At 43.6% G+C, this 14,685-nt stretch overlaps 1 protein-coding gene across 1 annotated transcript in view; it reads left to right on the top strand.

The window, feature by feature from the left end:
* LOC138355203 (probable glutamate receptor) overlaps positions 1-14,685 on the top strand; it is a 265,094-nt gene that overhangs the window by 87,417 nt on the left and 162,992 nt on the right. The window contains exon 3 of the mRNA XM_069310057.1: positions 3,169-3,327. Within this exon, the coding sequence (XP_069166158.1) occupies positions 3,169-3,327 (159 nt within the window). The remainder of the gene's footprint in view (positions 1-3,168; positions 3,328-14,685) is intronic.

The following is a 14,685-nucleotide window of genomic DNA, read 5'->3' as shown; positions in this document are numbered from 1 at the left end:
CCTTACCCAGCGTCCTGCACTTCATATCTTTTACCCAGCGTCCTGCACTTCCTCTCCCTTACCCAGCATCCTACACTTCCTCTCCCTTACCCAGCGTCCTACACTTCCTCTCCCTTACCCAGCATCCTACACTTCCTCTCCCTTACCCAGCGTCCTGCACTTCCTCTCCCTTACCCAGCATCCTGCACTTCCTCTCCTTTACCCAGCGTCCTGCACTTACTCTTCCTTACCCAGCGTCCTGCACATCCTCTCCCTTACCCAGCGTCCTACACTTCCTCTCCCTTACCCAGCGTCCTACACTTCCTCTCCCTTACCCAGCGTCCTACACTTCCTCTCCCTTACCCAGCGTCCTGCACTTCCTCTCCCTTACCCAGCATCCTACACTTCCTCTCCCTTACCCAGCGTCCTGCACTTACTCTTCCTTACCCAGCGTCCTGCACATCCTCTCCCTTACCCAGCGTCCTACACTTCCTCTCCCTTACCCAGCGTCCTACACTTCCTCTCCTTTACCCAGCGTCCTGCACTTCCTCTCCCTTACCCAGCGTCCAGCACTTACTCTTCCTTACCCAGCGTCCAGCACTTACTCTTCCTTACCCAGCGTCCTGCACATCCTCTCCCTTACCCAGCGTCCTACACTTCCTCTCCCTTACCCAGCGTCCTACACTTCCTCTCCTTTACCCAGCGTCCTGCACTTCCTCTCCCTTACCCAGCGTCCAGCACTTACTCTTCCTTACCCAGCGTCCTACACTTCCTCTCCCTTACCCAGCGTCCTGCACTTCCTCTCCCTTACCCAGCATCCTACACTTCCTCTCCCTTACCCAGCGTCCTGCACTTACTCTTCCTTACCCAGCGTCCTGCACATCCTCTCCCTTACCCAGCGTCCTACACTTCCTCTCCCTTACCCAGCGTCCTACACTTCCTCTCCTTTACCCAGCGTCCTGCACTTCCTCTCCCTTACCCAGCGTCCTGCACTTCATATCTTTTACCCAGCGTCCTGCACTTCCTCTCCCTTACCCAGCGTCCAGGACTTCCTCTCTATTGCCCCACTATGAGTACATCCTCTTCCTTACCCAGTGTCTAACACTTCATCTCACTCAGCGTCCAGCATTTCATCTCCCTAACCCAGCGTCCGGCACATCCACTCCCTTAACCAGCGTCCAGCATTTCATCTCCCTAACCCAGCGTCCGGCACATCCACTCCCTTAACCAGCGTCCAGCATTTCATCTTCCTAACCCAGCGTCCAGCACATCCACTCCCTTAACCAGCGGCCAGCACTTCATCTCCCTTACCCAGCGTCCAGCACTTCATCTCCCTTACCCAGCGTCAAGCACTTCCTCTCCCTTACCCAGCGTCCAGTACTTCCTCTCCCTTACCCAGCGTCTAACACTAACTCTCCCTTACCCAGCGTCCAGCACTTACTCTCCCTTACCCAGCGTCCAGCACTTCATCTCCCTTACCCAGCGTCCAGTACTTACTCTCCCTTACCCAGCGTCCAGTACTTACTCTCCCTTACCCAGCGTCTAGCACTTACTCTCCCTTACCCAGCGTCCAGCACTTCATCTCCCTTACCCAGCGTCCAGTACTTACTCTCCCTTACCCAGCGTCCAGTACTTACTCTCCCTTACCCAGCGTCCAGCACTTACTCTCCCTTACCCAGCGTCCAGCACTTCATCTCCCTTACCCAGCGACTAGCACTTACGCTCCCTTACCCAGCGTCCAGTACTTACTCTCCCTTACCCAGCGTCCAGCACTTAATCTCCCTTATCCAGCGTCCAGTACTTACTCTCCCTTACCCAGCGTCCAGTACTTACTCTCCCTTACCCAGCGTCCAGCACTTCCTCTCCCTTACCCAGCGTCTAGCACTTAATCTCCCTTATCCAGCGTCCAGCACTTAATCTCCCTTATCCAGCGTCCAGTACTTACTCTCCCTTACCCAGCGTCCAGTACTTACTCTCCCTTACCCAGCGTCCAGCACTTCCTCACCCTTACCCAGTGTCCAGCACTTACTCTCCCTTACCCAGCGTCCAGTACTTACTCTCCCTTACCCAGCGTCCAGCACTTCCTCTCCCTTACCCAGCGTCTAGCACTTAATCTCCCTTATCCAGCGTCCAGCACTTAATCTCCCTTATCCAGCGTCCAGTACTTACTCTCCCTTACCCAGCGTCCAGTACTTACTCTCCCTTACCCAGCGTCCAGCACTTCCTCACCTTTACCCAGTGTCCAGCACTTACTCTCCCTTACCCAGCGTCCAGCATATCCTCTCCCTAATCCAACGTCCAGCAATTCCTCTTCCTTACCTAGTGTCCAGCATATCCCCTCCCTTATCTAAAGTTCAGCATATTGTCTCTTACGCAGCGTCCACCACATCTTCTCCCTTACCCATTCATGACCACATTATCTCCCTTACCCACCGTTCAGGATATTCTTTCCCTTGCCCAACGTTCAGCATTTCCTCTCCCATTCTCAGCGTCCAGCACATCCACTCCCTTACCCAGCGTCCAGCACATCCACTCCCTTACCCAGCGTCCAGCACATCTTCTCCCTTAACCATCGTCCAGCACATCCACTCCCTTACCCAGCGTCCAGCACATCTTCTCCCTTAACCAGCGTCCAGCACATCCACTTCCTTACCCAGCGTCCAGCACATCTTCTCCCTTACTTAGCGTCCAGAACATACTCTTCCTTACCCAGAGTCCAGCACATCCTTTCTCTTACCCAGCGACCACAATATTATCTCCCTTATCCAGTGCCCAGTATATCTTCTCTCCTACCCAGCGTCCAGCATTTCCTCTCCTTTACCCAGCCTCCAGCATTTCTTCTCCCTAGCTCCCTTCCTCTTCCGTCATGTTCCTATTGGGTAATACGAACGAGGCAGCTCCAATTGGTCCATACGAGACAGCTCCTATCGGACCATACGAGGCATCTCTTAATGGCGCATAAGAGGCAACACCTATTGACTCATATGAAGCAGCTTCTATTGCCCCATTTAGGGCAGATTCTATTGGCCTATGGAAGAAAGTTCCTATTAATAACCACCTTAATTCATATCTGTCTAACCTATGCTCTAAACATCCCTGTGATGCTACATCTATGATGCTACCAGGTAATTTGTTCATAAGCCACCGTCTCAGTTTCCAAATTAATATTGTCTCGTCATTACCCTACAGGAGGTGGACATGGCACTGGGGCCTTTTAGTATCACGTATGTCAGGTCAAAAATCATCGACAACTCCGTGCCTCTGTACGTGGACAACTTTGGGATCTTCCTGCCGAGACCTCGTCTGGAGCGGGACCTGGCAGGGTTCATCAAGCCCTTCCCCTGGGAGGTGCGAATGTTGCTGTATTTAACCAAAATAATTTGAATCTAATGAAGATTTTCATGGAAATTGGTGTGCAATGGGAAAATATTTTTGAATTCAAGGGAATTTTTTCATTTAAATCGGCAAGATAATGGGAAAATATATGTAATTCAAATGATTTTTTCATAGAAATTGGCAGGGTAAGGAATATATTTATAATTCAGATTTTTTGTTGTTAGGAAATTGACAGGTTAATGGATTTTTTTTTTTTTTGAATTCTAAGGATTTTTACATAAAAGTGACGGTGTAGCAACACAAGCACAAGCAACAGTGGCACCATCAAGGAGGATATAATCTCCTGACACAACCAGACCATCACTAGAGAAATCTTAACAAGCAACACAGAAATTATCGACAGGTACAGAGACAACAGGAGATTTGACACCAGCGAGGCCCTACACATCAAAAAGTTAAAACCAGCAATCAACAGCCAATAAACTCATAATCACATTCTACCCACTTCAAGACCCTGAACCAACACAGAAACAGTAGAAGCAAGAACATAGAGTACGCAATGGTTTATTATGCCATTGACCCACTTGTTCATCTCAATCATGTCCTGTATCACCTCACCCAAAGCGAATATATGACTTGGCATATCTACAGTTTACATTTATCAATATCCCAGGATATCAAGGTTTCCACTGCCCTATGGCACAAGGTGGCACCAGAGGCATTTAAATTCTAGTAAGAAATCATATCAATGCCATGGCAATCACAGACCTGCCCAACTGTGGCGAGAACGTCGTTATTATGGGAGTTAATCTCACTATGAGGAACTCAATGCAGTCCATCTTCAATGTATACAAGAGCCATAGAGAATGCGACATGGATCTCTCAGCAATCTTTGAAATAGCAGTCACTACACCTACTATCATCTCTGGCGACTTCAACGCTCATTGTGAATTACTACTTGATTCACCAAAAACCGACGCCAACGGAAAACATATTGAACACCTTTTGGATGAAGTACCGGAAATCAGTCTGCTTAATTCGACGGAACCAACCCACACTGGTGGAAAAAAGCTGGATCTCACGTTTGTTTCCACCAGTATTTATGAGTTGTGTCATTGGTCAGTTGATCATGTTCTGACCAGTGACCACTTTGCTACAAAAACAGTTATTAATATAGCACTACCTCCTAGACCTGCAGCTCCCGAGCCCGAATGGGACTTTATCAAAACAGATTGGACGAAGTTTCAAGAAGCTCTCGAAACTTGGCATCAAAACTACACTCCTCCTGACAACACCGACGAAATGGAAAAAAAATTTAGTTAATGCAATATATAGAGCAGCAATTCATGCCATCCCCAAGAGGGAAAACAATTACCCAACAACATAAGGACCATTGGTATTACTGTGATTGGATCAAAGAGCTACATAACAGACTAAATCGTGCACGAAAGAATTTCATAAGAGATAGAACCGAAGCTAATCTAGGACTTTTTAGAGCTGTCCGAGATCATGTGCACGAAGAAACAGCAAAAATCAGGGAAGAAAAATGGCTCGAGTGGTGTGCCAAGCTAAATCAGCATACATCCTTGGGCGACATCTGGAGGCAGATCAACAAGGCCAAAGGAGATTCGCCTCCTGCTCCACCGCACCATGTTCATCCAGAGCAAGAAGCAGAAAGGTTAGCAAATCTATTTGCTTCAAGAGCCAGTTCCACTCAGCTTCCTCTAACAACTCTGACTCACCAACAAAGACTTCAAGCAGCAAGATGGAAAAAAAATAGATGATGCTTTAGCCTTACCTGATGAACTAGAACAAGCTCTTAATTTGAAAGAACTCAGAAGTGCTACAAAGAAAACTAAAAATACAGCTCCAGGCGAGGACAAAATCACTTACAACATGCTAGCTAAGCTAGCAGAAAAGGGCGAAGAAGTCTTCTTGAGTCTCACCAACAGAGTTTGGATGACAAGAACTCAACCACTCTCTTTGAACAGTGCAATTATAGTTCCAATTCCAAAATCTAAAGACCCAGGAAATCCAAGACCCATCTCATTAACAAGCTGTCTGGCCAAAACTGCAGAAAGAATGGCCCTTAATCGAATTGAATGGAAAGCAAATCCACTACACCAAAATATGTTTGCTTACAGAAAAGGTGTTGGAACCACAGAATGCCTTACCTCCCTCCTGGATCAAATCAATGACAAACCTGGAATCCTTATTTTTCTAGACCTTGAAAAAGCCTTCGAGTTAGCCAGTGCTCCAGCTACACTGTGCTGCCTTATGGATAAGGAAATCAAAGGACACGCTCTTGCTTTTGCCAAAGGAGACCTGCTTAACCGAGAAGCTAAAGTCAAATTCCAAGGAAAAACGTCGACCTCAAAGAGGCTGGAAAATGGAACTCCGCAGAGAGGAATACTAAGCCCCTTCCTAAGTCTACTAAGCCTCTTCAACTGTCTCATGGAACAATTCATGAAGCTCAAGCTATCAAAAGCCAAACTTCTTAACTACGCAGACGACTTTGTGGTCATCATCAATGGCAAAGGCGCAAGGAACCATGCACAAAAATGCCTAGATATAATCAGCAAGGAAGCGGAACGCATAGCAGAGAAAATAAACAGCAATAAAACAAAAGCTATGGCCGTTAAAATGAGAACTCAAGACATCAGACTCGCAATACAAGGACATGAAATTAAGTGGGTTACCTCTTTTCAATACCTAAGAGTCATAATAGAAAACCAGTTGAAATTTATTTAAGAAATTGAATATCTTTGGCAACGCTGTAAAGCCAGAAACTCAGCTTTGCGCTCCCAGACCAGTCTTAGAGAAGTTTCATCTCTACCAGTACTCAAAATGTTGTTCGCTCAAGCAGTTAGGTCACTCATCGACTATGCTGCCCCTGCTCTTACATCCCTCAGTGATAACCAATGGGAGAAACTGGAAGTGTCTCAAAATGATGCTCTGAGAACAATGCTGGGAGCACCTATATGGACGCGTAGAGAGAACCTTAGAATGGAAACCAATTTACCAGCATTAGAAAACAAGATGAAACAAAGGATAGCCACCATAACAGCAAAACTTATTGGAACAACCGGCAGACTGTCAATCAAAGACAGCATTCAGAGATCTTTCAGAAAAACATTCAATATAGAACAAGCTCATGGATGGATAATCTGGTCAAGATTCTAGAGAAAGTGGACCTGAAATGGACCATCACAAACAAAGGGGAAGATCGACCATATCAACACTTTCGGCGGCCTCCTCCATGGGAAGAATCGAATCTAAAGATAATCATTGAAGGATTACCAGTTAAAAAATCAGCAGGTGACCCGCAGAGGTTCAAGGAAGTAATAGAACAACAAATGGAAACCATCTCTAAACCCACAACGACTCACATCTTCACAGATGGATCAGTTGATCAAGAAAGAGGTTCTGCTGGGGCAGCAGTTTACACTACAACCATGAAGCTTACTGGAGCATGAACAGTGGGTGCGCAACATTGCAAACAAAATTATATGCCATGAAGAAGGCAATAAACTACACAATTGAGAATAATTTACATGCTGTCATCATTCATACCGACTCTAAATCTTCGCTCCAGGCATTGTTATCCAGTTAGCACAGAGATAATATACAACTCCTCACAGAAATTCAACATATAGGAAATGAAGCCCATAATCTAGGGCTGTCAATAACCCTAAATAGGATAGCTAGTCACATTGGCAGAGATGGTAATGAAAAGGCAAATTCACTAGCAAAAACTGCCACTGCTCTACCTGCTGTACAAGCTCAAATATCTCCAAGTTTCTCACAGATTAAGGAGCAAATCAAAAAGAAAATATTCTCAACTATCAAAAGTCGTCACAGAGCCAAAGTAGCGGAAGGAAAATCCACTGCGATATGGTACGAACAAGCCACTGGTTACTCGTCTTTCAAGCCTGGCAAAAAGATATCCAGAGACATTGCAGTAGCCATACACAGACTCAGACTTGGTTACAAGTGCTGCTGGGAGGTAATGAACCCAATAGTTAAAGAGTGTTACATCTGTGAAACAGAAGCAGAGGCGCCACTATTGCACTACTTACTGGAATGTGAAGCTACTGAACCCCTGCGCATCAAACTCAACATTAATCCAACTGCAACATTAAGCAGCTGCATTAGATGCACATTCCATAGCGATTACAATGATTAGAAAAGCCGTTGAGGAATGGGACTTACTAGTCAGCATTCTGCATCTACATCCGCCTCCAAGATAATGTTAATAAAACAAAACTAATACCAGTGCACTAAAACAGAAGCGATAAATAAACAGGGAAAAATTTGAATCCCCTCCTCCATTTTAAACTTAGACCTAAATATCACAGAAACAAGGTTATCGCGAATAACCGAACTCAATTACGGGCTCACCATAGCCCGTGCTACATGGACACTTCGTTCTGAGTAGCTAAATCTGAAACAACAACAACATACAGTTTACAGGAGAGAGAGAGAGAGTCATTTACAGCCCCGCTCCTGTGCCAGTTGAGTTCACTACGGGCTCACCATAGCCCGTGCTACTTGGAACATTTCGTTCCCAGTAGCTGAATCTTAAACAACAACAACATACAGTTTACAGAGAACACTCACATATATGTAACAATATAACAATCAGCGTTCGAAGACCTCGTCCAGCTCCTCGGAGGTTGGGTGTGTACCCAGGATACAGCACACATTTCCACTCTGAACTGCAACACTGGGGCGTTAGAACAGGAAAGCTGCATGAACAGCTTCATGCAGCTTTCTCACACATGTTAAACTCAGTGCGGCCCGTGCATGCGCCAGAATTTGATGGAAAACTGTACCCAAATGGATCCATGAGTGTCGTCGGGGGTTGATCAGTCAAGGAGCTTAGTTAATAAGCACCAGGACTGACCAATCCTTATAGACGATCATTGGTGCGGTGGTCACGGTACTGTGTACGTTTAGGGGTGATCCTGGAGGGCATAGGTTCTAATCCTGGCCGGGTCAAAGAGTTCTTTGAGAGTAGCGAGAATGCACATCTTGGCAGACAATGCAAGGCCCGATTTGCCTAATAGGCCGAGTGATTTTCTGTATTTTCAATAAATTGTTTCCAATTAGCTTATTTTAATTATTATTATTATATTATATTAGGAACATAAATTATTGACTTAGTTTTGTTAGTTTAGGTCAGGTTTAGATAGGTTAGGTTAGGTTAGGTAGGGTGGGTTAGGTTAGGTCATAAATCTACGTTAGTTTTAACTCAAATTTAAACAAATTAACTTAAACATATATAAATGGATACATTTATCCTTTCATAAGAAAATAAATAGAAAAATATATAAATTCAGGAAAACTTGATTTATTAGGCAAATCGGGCCATGCATAGTAGGCCAAGAACTGCGTTCTGGCTCACGGGAGACATCTCCCGTCGCGCAGGGTGCAGTTGCACCCCCACAGATCTCCAGTATCAGCTCTTGATACTGGTAATGGCTCCAAGGGGCCACCACTTACGGGTTATTCATGCCCGTGCCACCTTTTGGGTGGCTTAATCTTCATCAATCAATCAATCGCGTTCTGGCTACTAGGTACAACTTATGTGTGTTGCTAAGCCACAGCAACCTTCCCTGTCCCTCAGTCCTCCCCCACCATTTTTTCCTCACCCGTCTCCTCGGCCTCCCAACCATTCCCCACTCCACCATCCCCTCATCCTCCCCACCATTCTCCATTCCCCTATCCCCTCGTCCCCACCATTTCAAACTACCCCGTCCCCCTCGTCCTTCCCCACTATAACCATCTCCCTTGTCCCCTCGTCCTCCCCACCATCTCTCACTTCCGTCCCCTCATCATCCCCACCATTTCCCACTCCCTCGTCCGATGCCTTCCAAAATGGTCTGAAGTTCTCATCAGAAAATTGGGAACATCAAGCGATCTGATGTTCCCATCACTGATATAAAAGAAATACTGTTAAAAAATGAAATGAAAATATGAAAAAATAAAAAAAATAACTATACCCAAGAAATGAACGGTATGGTAAACAACACAGCTCAATTCCAATGCAATTCACACAAAATAATTTAATCAAAATGAAAATAAATCATGATGTATGAAAATTTTATTTATCAATGAAATCAGAAACATTTAAATATAATTGTAACACATTCAGTATTGCATGTGTGTGTGTTGCTCTTACATGCAACAGATGACGTTGTTTTCAAGAAAAGCATAGTTTTACCTGTCACAGGTGTGGCATCTATACTTATACTTATGATGTGAACGGTATGGTGAACAACACAGCTCAATTCCAACACAATGTCACACAAAATAATTCAATAAAAAATAAATAAATCGAATTCTATGAAAATAAAATTTATCAATGCAATTGGAAACATTGAAATAGAATTCGTAACATATTTAGTATAGCGTGCATGTTGCTATTATGTGCAACACATGGCGCTTTTTTAAAAAACGCATGTTTTTACCTGTCACAGGGGTGGTATCTATATAGTAGGTTCATAAAAAAAAGCGCCTATTCGAATGCAATGTTGTGTCAAAATTTCAAAGCGATAGGTGAAGAACTTTCGGAGATTACAGAGTGTGTTGTTCTTACGTCCAACAGACGGCACAGTTTTTAAAAAAAAGCATGTTTTCTCTGGTCACAGGTGAGGCATATATATAGTAGATATATAAAAAGACGCGCCTATTCGAATGCAACGTTGCATCAAAATTTTAATGAAATCGGTAAAGAGGTTTCGAAGATTTCCCCACATGAAAAGCACGTGAAAAACTCAGTTTTTCAGAAAAAAACATGTTTTTTTGACCGTTACAGGCGTGATATCTATATAGTATGTATATAAAAACCTGCGCGGGTGCGAATGGAACGTTGTGTGAAAATTTCAAAGCAAATCGGTAAAGAAACATCGGAGATTAGCGATTATGCACAAACGAACATTTCCATTTTTATTTATATACTAGCTGTACCCGGCCACAGCAACCTTCTCCTTGTCTTCCAGTCCTCCCCACCGTCCCCTCGTTCTTCCAACTATTCCTCACTTCCCTATCCCTTCTTCCTCCCATCCATTCCCAACTTCCCCGTCCCGTCGTCCTCTTCGCCATTTTTTCCCTCTTCCATCCCTATGTCCGCCCCACCATCCCCCACTCCTCCATCCCCTCGTCCTCCTAACCATTCCCCACTTCCCCGTCCCCTCGTCCTCTCCACCATCTGCTACTCTTTCCATTATCTCGTCCTCATTTACATCCCCCTCACCTCCCCTGTTCCCTCGTCTTCCACACCATCCCCCAATCTCGCATCCCGTTATCCTTCCCACTATTCTCCATTCCCCTATCCCCTCGTCACCTCCATCCCCAACTTCCTCGTTCCCTCGTCCTCCCCACCAATACCCCCTCCCTTATCCTGTCGTCCTAAATACCATCCCCCACACCCGTCCCCTCGTCCTCCTCACTATTCCCCACTCCCTCGTCCGATGCATTCCCTAATAATCTAAGGTTCCTATCAGAAAATTGGGAACATCAAATGATCTGATGTTTCCATCACTGAAATATAACAAAAACAATTAAAAACGAAATAAAAAAAATGACAAAAAAAATAAACTATACTCACAAAATGAGTAGGTATGTATGAGTTACATTACATAGAAATTACCATACATTTGGTAATGTAAACAACAAAGCCCAATTCTAACACAATGTCACAAAATAATTGAATCAAAATGAAAATAATTCAAAATCTATGAAAATTAAATTTATCAATGAAATTGGAAACATTGAAATGGAATCGTAACATATTAAGCATAGCGTGAGTTGCTCTTACGTGCAACATTTGGCACTGTTCCCCCCAAAAATATGTTTTTACCTGTCACAGGTGTTGCATCTACTCACAAAATGAACGGTATGGAAAACAACACAGCTCAATTCCAACACAATGTCACACAAAATAATTAAATGATAATGAAAATAAATCGAAATATATGAAAATTTATTTTGTCAATGCAATCAGAAACATGGAGATGGAATCGTAACATATTTAGTATAGTGTGTATGGCTCTTACGTGCAACAGATGGCACTGTTTCTTAAAAAAAGAATGTTTTTAAAGTTCACAGATGTTGTGTTTACTTATGTTTGTGAAAGGTATGATAAGCAACACAGCTCAATTCCATCAAAATGTCACACAAAATAATGAAATGAAAATTAAAATAAATCGAAATCTATGAAAATTCAATTTGTCAATGCAATCAGAAACATTGAAATATAATTCATAACATATATAGTATAGCATGTGTTTTGCTATTATGTGCAACAGATAGCGCTATTAAAAACCAAAATCGTGTTTTGACCTGTCACAGTTGTAGTATCTATATATTAGGTATATAAAAACACGCGCATCTTTGAATGAGACATTGTGTCAGAATTTCAAAGCAATTGGTGAAGAACTTTGGGAGATTACAGCGTAAATTGCTCTTACATCCAACAGATGGCGTTGTTTTTTCAATAAACGCATTTTTTTCCAGTCTCAGGTGAGGCCCGTATATAGTAGGTATAAAAAAACACGCGCCTATTCATATGCAAAGTTGTGTCAAAATTTCAAAGAAATCAGTAAAAAGGTTTCGAAGAATTCTCTCACATGAACAACACACGAAAAACACAATTTAAAAAAAATTTTATTTCCCCTTTGCAGAGGTGACATCAATATAATATGCATATAAAAACCCGCTCGGATGCGAATGGAACGTTGTGTGGAAATTTCAAAGCAATCGGTGAAGAACTTTCGGAGATTAGCGGTTTTGAACAAACGAACATTTCAATTTTTATATATATATCTATATATATATATATATATAAATATATATATATATATATATATATATATATATATATATAAATATATATATATATATATATATATATATAAATATATATATATATATATATATATATATATATATATATATATATATATATATATATATATATATGTATATATATATATATATATATATATATATATATATATATATATATATATATATATATATATATATATATATTAGTATATTTTGGTAGCAGTCTTTCCTGTAGACATATATTATTAAATATGACCGAAAAAGTAAGATTAATAATTCTAACACGAATTTTCTCAATCTTTCGTACATTTCTTTTCACTGTTGGAGGTAAATCAAAAATCAATTCTCCAAAATTCATTTTTATTTCTAGTCTGACGCGACACGAGCGCGTTTCGTAAAACTTATTACATTTTCAAAGACTTTAGTTCACAAATACACAACTGAATAGAACTGATTGATTGATGAAGATTAAGCCACCCAAAAGGTGGCACGGGCATGAATAGCCCGTAAGTGGTGGCCCTTTTGAGCCATTACCAGTATCAAGAGCTGATACTGGAGATCTGTGGAGGTGCAAATGCACACTGCATGACGGGAGATGTCTCCTTTGTGAATGTGTTAAGATGAAGATGAAGCCACCCAAGAGGTGGCACGGGCATGAATAGCCTGTAAGTGGTGGCCCTTTTGAGCCATTACCAGTATCAAGAGCTGATACTGGAGATCTGTGGAGGTGCGACTGCACCCTGCGTGACGGGAGATGTCTCCGAATAGAACTTACGCATCTCCGATTTTATATCTACATTTGAGTGAGGTGGAAGGGGTGATGTGGCATTAACACAAGACAGAACAAGAAGTGGCATTAATAGGGTATTAATTTCATCAACACAAGACAGAACAAGAGGTGGTATTAATAGGGTATTAATTTCATCAACACAAGACAGAACAGGAAACAATGGATATTGAATAGAAGTGTTTGTAGAAAGCCTATTGGTCCATATTTCTTGATGCTTCTATATTGGAGCGGAGTCTTGAGGTGGGTAGAATATAGTTGTGCAATAATTGGCTGTTGATTGCTGGTGTTGACTTCTTGATGTGTAGTGCCTCGCAAACGTCAAGCCGCCTGCTATCGCTGTATCTATCGATGATTTCTGTGTTGTTTACTGTTACGGACCCGGATCCAGCGTCCGAGCACGGAACAGTGACGACCGCGCCATCTGTGGGTCAGCTCCCAAAACCCCCTCCAAACGGACGACGACACCTGGTGAGGACGACGTGTACTGGCTACAAGGGCCAGTTTCAAGTCCTGTTCAGCTCACAACACAGCCGCTGCTGACCTCTGGTGAGGTGGTGCTCAGACAACAGCGCCATCTATGGAGTGGATATGTCGGGCGTTTGTGTCTGAGCCTGTAAGTGAGGTGCTTTAGTGTGTCCCTGTTATTGATGACGTGTCTGCTTACAGAGTCGACCTGGGACTGCTGTGATGGAAGTTGAGTCAGTCTACCCAAGGCAGCCGGCCCCATACCTTGTGCTTTGCTGCAGCAGCTGTGAGTCGCCTCCCGGAGGAACACTGTAGTGTTACCCTGCCTGTGAAGCAGCAGTGAAGGATTGTCGTACCCGGGACCGACGGCTGGAGACGATTAACCACTGGGGTATTGTAGACAGGAGAGTGATCTGTGGTATCACACGAGGCTCCTGACTAGGGCGCTACCCTAGTATCGCTCGTGGAGTGGCCTGACCAGCGTTGCTGATTTGGAACCTGCCAGCTGTGTTGCTGGACTTGTGGTTGACGGCCTCCACGGCGGTGCCCCCAGTGGAACTGTGTTTTGGCTGGCCTGTGGCCGGGGTAGACTCAGCTTCTCAAAGGATTCGTTGTGAGGCCACGAAAGCACCGAGAGCTTGGATCCAGAGTCTTCAGGAGAAGACGTTTGTGTAAATAATTCCCCTGTACAGTGTTAATACCCCTCCCCCCCGTGTAATCTTTTTATATATTATTTATTGGTGGTGGTCATTATATTATATTAAGTTCTTGACTTTATTTCCCTTCCCCTTTAAGTTACTTGCGTCACGGATCTCATCCCTTGAAAGCCACTACTGGCTTGGGGCCGGATACCCTTCCTCTAACGACATCAGAGTATGAACCCAGTTGCGACCCGAGAGGGCCGTAACATAATTGGCATCCCCAGCTGGATCCGTCCCCTTGTTAAGTATGATTGACAGGGGTGGTGAAGTGGCGTAATCCCTGTAAATAATTCCCCCCTGTGTGTGACGATTGGGACGTTATACGTCCTGTGCGGTGCTCAGAGTGACTAAGTGCGATATTGTGCAGTGCGGTGCTCGCTGTGATTAAGCGATTAAGTGCAATATTGTGTAGTGCGGTGCTCGGCGTGATTCAGTGCAATATTGTAGAGCAAAGTGTTCGCTGTGATTCAGTGCAATATTGCGTAGTGCGGTGCCCGAAGTAATTACGTGCAATATTGGCAAGTGCAGTGTTTGGTGCGATAAAGTGCAATATTGACGTAG

The sequence above is a fragment of the Procambarus clarkii genome, chromosome 66 (genome assembly GCF_040958095.1).
Source record: "Procambarus clarkii isolate CNS0578487 chromosome 66, FALCON_Pclarkii_2.0, whole genome shotgun sequence".
NCBI lineage: Eukaryota > Metazoa > Arthropoda > Malacostraca > Decapoda > Cambaridae > Procambarus > Procambarus clarkii.
This window is presented reverse-complemented; position numbering and strand designations above follow the sequence as displayed.